This window comes from Theobroma cacao, chromosome 8 (genome assembly GCF_053813885.1).
Source record: "Theobroma cacao isolate CCN51 chromosome 8, ASM5381388v1, whole genome shotgun sequence".
Classification (NCBI taxonomy): domain Eukaryota; kingdom Viridiplantae; phylum Streptophyta; class Magnoliopsida; order Malvales; family Malvaceae; genus Theobroma; species Theobroma cacao.
Window position 1 is genome coordinate 24,824,356 of NC_142646.1, and position 11,329 is coordinate 24,835,684.

Below are 11,329 nucleotides of genomic sequence, written 5' to 3' on the forward strand. Positions count from 1 at the left end.
CATCTTTTTAGTCAAGCAAAACTAGTAAATAACATGTTTGTATAGCTGCCAAATAAAACCAAGACTATTGTTACTCGTGTAAGAACAATCCAATTGACCCAAAATCTTGCTCTAGACAATGTTTAGCCTATTCCTTCTTTCAACTTTAATCTCTGTGATGTAAGCTAGTTTACACAAAAAAAAAAGAAATATTTTCTTGTATTTACTGATAACTATTACTTTATCCAAGATATCAATTCATGGATTCTGACTAGTCGTAGTAAGGTCATTGTTAGCTTGTATATCATGCAAGGGAATCTAAGTGCACAAATGCCTTCAAGAATTAGTGATGTTTTTACAAAATTAAATAATTCAGTTTCTAGTATTTAATCATTTTCTAAATCCATTTGTAATGCACATTCTTGTGATAAACCTTGTGATGTTTTTTATGTTTGGCACTATAGGTTAGGTCATGTTTCTTCTGAAAGAATAAACCAAATTCAAAGGTCTTGTACTAAAGTAGTTTTTAAAGATTGTTTTCACTGCAATGTTTGTCCACTTGCTAAGCAAAAGAGACTACCTTTTCCTATGCATGTTTAATCCACACAAAATCCTTTTAAAATTGTTCATATGGACATATGGGGTCTTTATTCTACACTAACTTTGACTAGTCATCATTTCTTTTTAACCATTATTGATTATTTTTCTAGGTTCACTTCGTTGTTTTTTATGAGGTTTAAATTTGATGTTGTAACAATTGTTCCTAGTTTTTACAAAATGATTGCAAATCAATTTAGCAGAAACATTAAATGCATTCAAACAGATAAAGGAACTCAATTTAGATTAGTTCAATTTTGTTCTGAAAATGGCATTATGCACCAATTGTCATGTGTGGATACACCTCAGTAGAATGGTACTGTAGAAAAAAAACTCCAACACCTTATTAACGTAGCTAGAGCCCTTTTCTTTCGGTCATCCACACCTATCTCTTTTTGGGGTGAGCCAATACTCATAACAACTCATATTATCAATAGGATTCCATCTCCACTTCTTAAAAATAAGTCTCCTTTTGAGATTATATTCAATAAACCACCTACATATTCATACTTTAAGGTTTTTAGGTCTTTATGCTTTGCTTGTACTTTTCCACATAATAGAAAAAAGTTTGAACCTAGAGCTAGAAGATGTATTTTCATTCAATATCTTATAGGTGTTAAGGGATATAAGCTTTATGATCTTGAGACTCACAAGTGTTTCATTTATAGAGATGTTATTTTTCATCAGAGCATATTTCCTTTTAAAGATTTTACATCTTTATCTTGTTCACAACATAGTCATCCATTTTCTATTCCTCAGCCTTCATATTCTTTACTAGATGAACCTTTTATTTCTTCTTCACCTAATCCTTTTTCTAACGCAGACACTATTTTTGACAATACTAATGCCTTACCAGAACCTTTCCAACACACCAACTCACTTGAACTAATTTCTTCTTCTTCACCAAATAATCCTACGAAGAGTTCCAAGACTAGAAAAACACCATAATATCTAGTTTCTTATCATTATAATTTTTCTTCTTCAACTAAACTTCTCATTACTTATCCAATAAGCAATTACCTTTCAACTGTAAGACTGTCTCTTAACCACAAAGTTTTCACCACTACTTTTTCTTCTACTAAACTTGTCATTACTTATCCAATCAGCAATTACTTTTCAACTGTAAGACTGTCTTTTAACCACAAAGCATTCACCACTGCTATTACACAAATACCAGAACCTAATTCTTTTTCACAAGCTGTTCAATATGTTCAATGTAGGGATGCCATAAGAGATGAATTAGTTACTTTCGATGAGAATAAAACTTGGACTATTATATCTGTTCCTTCTTATTTTAAAACTATTGGATGCAAGTGGGTTTATAAAGTGAAAATTAAGGCTGATGGCAATGGTGATAGGTTTAAGGTAAGGTTAGTTGCTAAGGGGTACACTCAAAAAGAGGAATTTGATTATTAAGATACATTTAGTCCAATAGCTAAACAAACCGCTATCAGTACATTTTTAGCATTAGTTGCTGTTCATGGCTCGTTGTTATTACAACTCAACCTAAATAATATTTTTCTTAATTGTGATTTAATTGAGGATGTTTATATAGAGATTTTATAAGGTTATGAGCCTAAAGGGGAATGTCCACCAGCGTGCAAATTAGTTTGTAAACTTCAGAAATTGTTATATGGTCTTAAATAAGCATCCAGATAGTGGAATGCCAAATTTATAGAAACTTTACTACAGTTTGGTTTTGTGCAATTAAAATTGGATTATTCTCTTTTTACTAAAAGATGTGTAAATGGAAACGTTGTTGCATTGTTAGTATATGTTGATGACATTATGGCTGCAAGTTCTTCTATAGATGCTGAGAATGAAGTAAAACAATTCTTGAGATTAAAGTTCAAATTGAAAGACATTGGTGCACCTAATATTTCCTTGGCATAAAGATAGCTAGATCACATGATGGTATTCTACTATGACAAAGAAAATATGCATTAGGCTTGATAGAAGAACATGGTTTATTAGGGAATAAGCTTGCATCCACACCGGTTGAATACAATTACAAGTTAGTTCCTGCTACTAATGAAGATTTGTTGAAAAATAATTCAGGATACAGAAAATTGGTTGGTAAGCTGTTGTACTTGACATTTACTAGGTCGAACATTGTTTATGGAGTGCAAATCTTATCACAATTCACGGATAGACCTAGAAATATACATCTGTAAGCAACCTACAGAGTTTTAAAAGTACTTAAAGGGGTCACTTGGACAAGGCATATTATTGCCTTCATCTTCAGACATGCAGTTGCAAGCTTATTGTGACAGTGATTGGGTTGGTTGCCCAACAACAAGAAGATCAATGACAAGGTATGCAATATTTCTTGGAAATGCTTTGTTAAGCTGAAAATCAAGGAAACAATCAGTGGTAGCAAAAAGTTCGACAAAGGCTAACATAGAGCAATGTCTACAACCTGTTGTGAAATCATTTAGCTTTTGTCTTTGCTGAAAGGCTATGGAATTAATCACACCAATGCTGTAGTAATATGAAGTGTGATAGTCAGTCAGCTATGAGTATTTGTAAAATTCTCGTTTTCCACGAAAGAAGAAAACATATTGAAATTAATTATCACTTCATCAGAGAGAAAGTGCTAGCTGGAATTATCAAGCGAAGTTATGCGCAAATAGATTTGTAGTTAGCTGATATTTTTACAAAATCTTTGCTGCCAGAACAATTTCAGTTTTTGTTGAACAAGATGAGTGTTTTGAACATACACACTCATCTTGAGGGAGAGTGTAAAGAAAGGCCTCTAAGTAGCAGTAAAGAAGAGAAAAGAGCTTGAGCACGTGCTTAATGTGTGCTGATAACTTAACTTCTGTTGAGCATGTAAATATAATTAACTACGGTTAATTGATTGTTAGGGTGTATAGTTAACATAACCACTATAGTTACCTGTAGTATAAATACTTAAACTCAGTTTGGGAAATCGTAGAAAGTATCATCAGTTTTTTCCTCTTTTTATCTCACGTATTTTTCTTTCGTATTTCAACTCTTGTCATGCCAATCTTAACTTGGTGTCTATGGAATTAACAACATGCCTTATGTTGGTAATGATTCCTCTCAAGAAAAAAAAAAAAAAAAAAGGATGTGAATGAAGAAGAAGATGAAGAAAGAACTACAGCCCTATCCCTTCTCTTAGTTGAGAGGAGAAGAATGCACCAAGGAAAGCACAATCTCCATGTCTGCTTCCCTTTTTCCTTAGTGTTTGCACAGAAAAGCTTCGCAAATGGAAACTCAAAAGTATGCATAAAATACATTATTCCAAGATTCGGTGTGATCATCTGGTAGATAAATATTGTAGCTTCCTTGGAACCCCACACCAAGTAATTCTTTAAATAAACAAATAGAAAGCAGCTTTTTAGGGTCAAGTTTGGTCCCCTGGTCGGTTATATATTCAAATTAATGTTGTCTTTTTTTATTTTTGTAAGGGATGGATGGTCTTTCCCAATGTTCAAAAGTGCATGCCTCTAAATCATATATATACTTAAAGCGGGCGTATGCCTATATATGTATTAGCTACATTTATTTGTTTAACTCAAATAGGTGCACACATGAGAGAGAAATTGGGCGTTGAAAGCATTAATAATCATGAAATTGCCTCAATATTATTCAAAAAGTAAACCCTACCGGCCACTTAATTGTTTGAGTCAACACAAAGACTTGGCTCATTATTATATCATTCAGATACAATGTGCTAAATGGTTGAAAGTCGAACATAGAAAAATAAAATAATGACAATATATAAATTTTATAAGTAAAGGTTTAATATCTCATAGTTGGATTGACAATGGACAAAAAAAATAGAAGGGAAAGAAAGCCTTAGCCTTAGTTTTTGGAATTAAAGTTGATATAGCCATATCTACTATTTGGGCTGTGCAAGTCTAATTGCATGCTGTGAAAGAGGCAAATGGAAGAGGTGCCAAAGCCGGCGATCACGGCAACAGCAAGTTTCAATGTTTGCCACTTTGGATATGAATTATCAAAATGTGTCGCGCAACAGAGACACCATTTGATTCTATCAAACATTTTTGTATTTCTAAACTATACCCACTTAATTTGCAAGTGAGACCAAATATAGCTGTAGCTCTCATTCTCCGCGTATTGCCCACTATATTCCTTTTCCCTTATTATTCTAAACTTAAGTATAATGCTAGCTTCTTCATGAAATATATTTCATGTGTGCTTGCTGCATAGGGAGAATTTATGTAGTTGATCAGGACGTGGACCCTTTGTGACTGCTTGGAGGACATTGTGAAGCTAGGCTTGGGGATATACCTGGTGTTACAAACTGTAGACTTAGTACATAAAGGATGTTTAATTTGATGCCATTGGATTTGTACAAAAGACTTGCTTAAACCCACAATGCATTACAGTAAATGACTAAATCGATTTGCTTAAACTCTTGTACAAAACACTTAAATGCATAATTGACTTCTTTTTTTTTTATAAGACATATATATTTCATTAATGAATGAACAATAGATTACATCAATGTGAATGGCAAATGAATAATTTGTTTTTCCTCTGCCAATAATGGAAGCAAACGCATATTTGACTTGAAGAAAGAAAGAAAGAAGAGAGAATTTAAGGTTATATAAGATGGATTAATATTTGATACACTGATCAAATCTTAATACCTCATCTTTCAAAAGAAAACTCTTAATACCTCATTAATGAGGTCACAGTGTCTTATTTGTTTTTTCAAGATTTGGTGACCTGACAATGTATAGAAACTATACACAGTATCAATGCATCAAATATTAACCCATATAAAATATAAGTGTACAAGTACATATGTGAGCTGGTTTATCTCGTTGATATGCTAGACATTTGCAGAATATATAGCTTGTATTAGCTAGGTAGAATAAGATGTCACAAAGAAAAGGAACGTTATAGAACTTATGATGAATGATCCATTGGGTTTAGGATGGCAGAAGGAACACAGAAAAACACATGCATCTCCCCTGTGCACTTAGTTAATGGCGCAGCCCATCAAATTGAGAACTTTTCAGTCCTGTAATCTTACAGCTTCGTTGTATCCTCATTATCAAGAAAAAGCTAAGTGGATCTAGCAATTGGACTCTTATAATCCTAGGTTCCATGCTTCCACAATTGGTCGGGAAATACATAAAGTTTGAAACCTTTGCCCATGCTAGACAGAAAGAATATGAAAAAGAAAAGGGAACCGTATATGTCTGACTTTGGGGAAATTGAAACTGAGAATGCAATTTCCAAAGCTATTTTTATGACTCAATTCATTAAGAGGAACACAAGGGAATGGAATTCTTACTTCACTTTACGATTAACTAAGGCCTATGACCCACATTCCGGCCAAAATAATCATGATATACGAATGAACAGTTTTTGGCTTTCGTGTACTCTTCATGGCAGCGGAACCATCAATATCTAGATTCTAGCGCTTGGGAAGATCCAGAGCTATTCTACTTACTATTGCTATTAACTCATTGTGCAAGCTGACTTGCTTGGCTCAGTTTGAGCACAATCATGTAATGGATGGGACATGCCACTACTGCTTAGTCAACTTGGCGAGGAGAGCCAAGACTAACAATAAGATTATAAATATGAGGGTAACCCACATTGGAATATTGTCTCCAAATTGCAAAAGAAAGGCTCTGGAAAGGACGCTGTCAAGTGATTGTCTTGAATAATAGACACCATATATTTACATTTGGAGAGGATATATAATATATAATATATATATTTTATATATATATATATAGAGAGAGAGAGAGAGAGAGAGGGAAGACAAGAATGAAATTCAAAGGAGATTCCATGTCTGGTGTTATGGAGTTATCTGTTGATTGGAGAGGCAGACCCTGCAAGGCTAACAAGCATGGTGGAATGACTGCTGCTGTATTCGTCCTTGGTCTCTTCCTCTCTTTTCCTCTCTGTCCGGTGCATATAGTTACATTCGTGTGCTTGAGCTGGCACCTATGTCTTGTTGCTCTCTTAATCTTTGCTCGTGTGAAATTGCAAGATAGACAAGTCTTGCCATTTGAATGCACCATATCTCACAAACAATTTCCTTTTCATTTCTTTTGAACTGTTGCCTCTTTCTCGAAGCAGATTTAGCAAGACAGTTTGACCATACTGGCTGTTTAGTTTACATAAGATTGCTAATCATCTTCTTAGTTCAGTTTTAGTGTAATTACTTTCAGTAGTGAAGTGAAGAGTGGATACTCATACTATTGTCCTAATTTAACGGTGGAATTCCCATACTTTTTTCTTTTATGCTTATGTGGAATTTCTTACGAATGGAAATTTTTATGTTCCTGGTGGTTGATTTCAGGTCTTCAAGCATTCGAGATGATGGCAATTGCTGCTGTTGGGAACAATCTAATAACTTATGTTTTCAATGAGATGCATTTTCCTTTATCCAAGTCTGCCAACATAGTCACCAACTTCATAGGCACTGTGTTCCTCCTCTCACTAGTTGGTGGGTTCCTCTCAGATTCGTATCTTGGGAGCTTCTGGACCATGTTAATTTTTGGATTTGTGGAGCTCTCTGTAAGTGCTGTTTCTCTCTGACACGCTCCGTTTCAGAGAATTTTTGTATTTTTGTATTTGCTCGATCTTTCGTAATCTCAGCACTATCTTGAATTTGGCTACTCTAGGTTCTTGTCTTTGTTGAGATCCCAGCTAATCCATATCAAATTTTGCAAGCTGGTCTTAATACAGCAGTTTAATCTTTATCTCTGAAGATTAAAGAAAAAGTTTCATATTATTAATATGCCTTTGCTCTCCATAAATAAGCTACAAGGTGATGGTTTTATTCTACAGACCATTGTTTTCCAGCATTGTTTAGTTGGACAGAAGCCTGCTGGCTTGGCATGTTTAATTTCTTATGCCAAACTATGACAATGTTTGCAGGGTTTTATATTACTTTGTATTCAAGCACATCTTCCACAACTGAGGCCGCCCCATTGTGATATGGTCTCTGATGGAGAAAATTGTCTGGAGGCAAAGGGCTCTAAGGCCTTGATATTCTTTCTTGCACTCTACGTGGTGGCTTTAGGAAGTGGATGCCTCAAACCCAACATCGTATCTCTTGGTGCTGACCAGTTCAGAAGGGGAGACACGGAGCAATCCAGGAGGCTCTCAACCTACTTCAATATTGCATACTTTGCTTTTTGCATGGGAGAGCTAATTGCACTCACTCTTCTCGTTTGGGTCCAAACTCATTCCGGAATGGATGTTGGATTTGGCGTCTCAGCTGCTGCTATGGCAATGGGAATGATCAGCTTGATTTCGGGTACGCTTCTTTATAGAAACAAGCCACCAAGAGGAAGTATCTTCACTCCAATTGCTCAGGTGCGTTCTTCTTTTTAGAGAGAGCTTAATTTACAACGATCCAGTCTTTTCCTGTACACTAGCTTTTGGGTTCTAGCGAGGTTCTTCATCTCCAGGCTCGTTAAGCAACAAAGTTTGCTTTAGTTTTATCCTTAAAGCTAAAAATTTTCTCTTTATTATGCCCAGATGAACCTCTCTGTTTCTTAATGCCTATTAAAAATAATAAAGGAAAAGAAAGAAACTTTAAACTTTCTATTTCTACTTTTAACATAGCTAATGGTATGAAATCTTCTGTTTTTTTTTTTTTTTTTTTATGTATAAACGATATTACCCACCTGATTTGAAATTCATGAGTAATGGTTGTGGCTCTGCTTTCTTCTGATTCATTTTAGGACAGTCCAAAGTAGTTGTTTCAATTTATTTTATGTTTGGACGGCTAATTTATTTATTTTTTTTATCAACAATTTGCATGTATTTAAAGGACAAACTGTTTGATGTGAACATAGTTAGTGACGTCTGATTCATTGTATTATCAGGAATTTAGATTTCTGAATATTGCATCTATGACTATATACAAAGTGTTAGCCTTTTCAGGTTCCTGCTATAATTAATCTTCCTTTGCTCTTTTGTTTGCTTTCTTCCTTTAACAGGTTTTTGTGGCTGCAATAACAAAAAGAAAGCAAATCTGCCCTTCAAATGTACAGATGCTCCATGGAAGCCAAAACCAGGTTCCTGCTACGTCGGCCAATGTCAGCAACCTTCTTCATACTGAAAAGTTCAGGTGAGGTCGGGTAGAAATAGGATGATGCTAAAAGAGAAACAGTGGACCTCAAACTTTACTACATATAATTTGAAACCACCAGAAACATCACAACCCTGAGGTGTCTGCATCTTGTCCTGTTTTGATCAGGACTGCTGTCATATTTGTAACCATGCATCTCCCTGTACAAAATCGAGCTTAAGTTAAATTTGGGTTATGATTCTAATGATTCTCACCGTATTCATATTGTAGATTCCTTGACAAGGCATGTATCAAAATCCAGGATGGAGAAAAAGAGAGTCCATGGAGACTATGCACCGTGACCCAAGTGGAGCAAGTGAAGATAATCATCTCGGTTGTTCCTATATTTGCCTGCACCATAATTTTCAACACCATTTTGGCGCAGCTCCAAACATTTTCAGTCCAACAAGGGAGCGCTATGAATACCCAGATTGCCAAAGGCTTCAAAATTCCACCAGCTTCCCTGCAATCTATTCCTTACATCATGCTTATTTTTGTTGTCCCACTATATGAAACAGTCTTCGTGCCAGTTGCTAGAAAAGTCACTGGAAGGAGTTCTGGAATCACTCCTTTACAAAGGGTTGGGATTGGGCTATTTATCGCAACATTCTCAATGGTTGCAGCTGCCCTGGTGGAGAAAAAAAGAAGAATCTCCGACGAAACTGTGTCCATCTTTTGGATTGCTCCGCAATTTCTTATCTTTGGGCTATCAGAAATGTTCACCGCAGTAGGTCTCATAGAATTCTTCTATAAACAGTCCTTGGAGGGGATGCAATCATTTTTAACGGCCATGACTTACTGCTCCTACTCCTTTGGGTTCTATCTTAGCTCCATACTTGTTTCCCTTGTGAACAGAATTACATCCGCTTCCTCTCACAGTGGCTGGCTCAGTGACAATGACCTCAACAAGGATAGGCTGGACCTTTTCTATTGGATGTTAGCTGGCCTTAGCCTCGTCAACTTTTTCAATTATCTTTTCTGGTCTTCATATTATTCTGACAACCCATCTCTGTCACCTCCTCGGCAAAATGATGAGTCTCCAGAACAAGACCTCGAAAACCGAGGCAGGGAAACTTTGAAGCATATGAATGGATGCAGCTGGAAGTAGCCGTGTACCTTAGAATAAGATTGTCCTTGTACTAATTTTGTTTCTAGGTTACGTATCTGTTTCTCGTGCATTAAACAAAATCAAACCCCATTTGATTACTAAAATATAGTCTTAGACTCAACTAAACTAATGCACCTACCTTGTACATATGCTAGCTACTGAGTGTTTAACTGATGCTCACTTTTCTCCCCAGAGATGTAACATAAGCTCAAGACTGATCCCATTGACCAATGCTCCTTTTGTTGATCATATGCGGAAGGAGGGAGGACCTGACCTCCGCTCTCATTTCCTTTATGGTGGAAAAGGTAGGTGTGAGTGGTGGGGTGGGGTTTGTGCACTGCGCGTTAGATAGATAATAGTTTTTCATTGCCAGCCATATCTAATCTATTGTGATGGGATTCACCATTTACAAGCATAATGCTAAGGTTACTTTTTAGTTCTTGTGTGGGATAACAGGTTAAAAGGGGAACCTATATATATGTTTTTTCCCTGGTTCAGTCACTTTTACTAATCACAATCAAACATATATGTCCCCTACCTATGTTTTGTACTGGAATTAGGCCTGTCTCGGGAGCTATCCTACTGGCAGACGTGGGTATGAGAAAGTGATTTCTTTTCATATATATATATAAATATCAATGTGTGCTCTGTGTTTGTGTGCTTGCTAAAAAGACAATAGACGTGGTCCCTCGAGCAACAACCTTTACCGGCAAACTTGGCCCAATGCATTAATGCTATAACCTTAAGTCCACAACTAAATCATGGCTTAAGCACTAAGCTCATCCCATTACACACTACCTAATTCATAATTGTACAATTGTTTGTCCACAAATTTCCTTCACGGTTTGATTACTCATCACTTCATTATTTCTTTCCCATAATCAAAATAATAAAGTTTTAGAAGTTGTCCAACTAATATGATATGATACTTTTTATAAATTAATAATTTTAATTAAATAATATTTTTAGTCGATTTTGACTTGAAACTAACATGGTAAATTAATAATTTACTAAATTTAAAAGATAATATATCAAAAAAAACATATAAATCTCACTTGATATATAAATTAACAATCTATTTGTACATCAAAATTATATATATATATATATATATATATGACTCAATTAGCAAATCTTTATAAAATATGATTCTAATATTACTTGTTTTTTCTTGAAATTGATGTTTCTTTAGATCCCATCTCTAACTTTTCTTAATACATTAAAAAGTTTTAATATAATATTTTCGTATTACAAGAGAAAATTAAGTAATGTGATTGTTACTTTGAGTGCATCTTTGCGCGAGACATGCTCCAATACAAAATTATTGTCTTCAACTTCATCTTCTTTGATCATTTCCATAACGTTCTCAATAATTTACTCATAACAAATAATGATATTATTAATTTATCTATTAAATAATATCTCGATTAACTAATAAATTTTCATGATTTCAAAAATATTAATTTATATAGATTTTACTAAATATTAAATTTTTGCTTTCAATTTATACATCCATGTCAATGATAAAAGATCCATTGGTACAGCGA

The 11,329-nt window shown here is 34.9% G+C and overlaps 1 protein-coding gene across 2 annotated transcripts; it reads left to right on the plus strand.

The window, feature by feature from the left end:
- Nucleotides 1–6,284: 6,284 nt before the first annotated feature.
- Nucleotides 6,285–10,013, plus strand: LOC18592770 (protein NRT1/ PTR FAMILY 4.4-like). 2 transcript variants are annotated; one of them, XM_018125383.2, is made up of 5 exons: nucleotides 6,285–6,469; nucleotides 6,893–7,110; nucleotides 7,474–7,914; nucleotides 8,544–8,674; nucleotides 8,906–10,013. In XM_018125383.2, the coding sequence occupies exons 1-5, from the start codon at nucleotides 6,355–6,357 to the stop codon at nucleotides 9,780–9,782; spliced, it is 1,782 nt and encodes a 593-aa protein (XP_017980872.2). In that variant the 5' UTR covers nucleotides 6,285–6,354; the 3' UTR covers nucleotides 9,783–10,013. The 2 variants fall into 2 exon arrangements, with proteins under 2 accessions (XP_017980872.2, XP_088664977.1); XM_088808851.1 differs by lacking the exon at nucleotides 6,285–6,469 and adding an exon at nucleotides 6,791–6,807.
- Nucleotides 10,014–11,329: the final 1,316 nt, after the last annotated feature.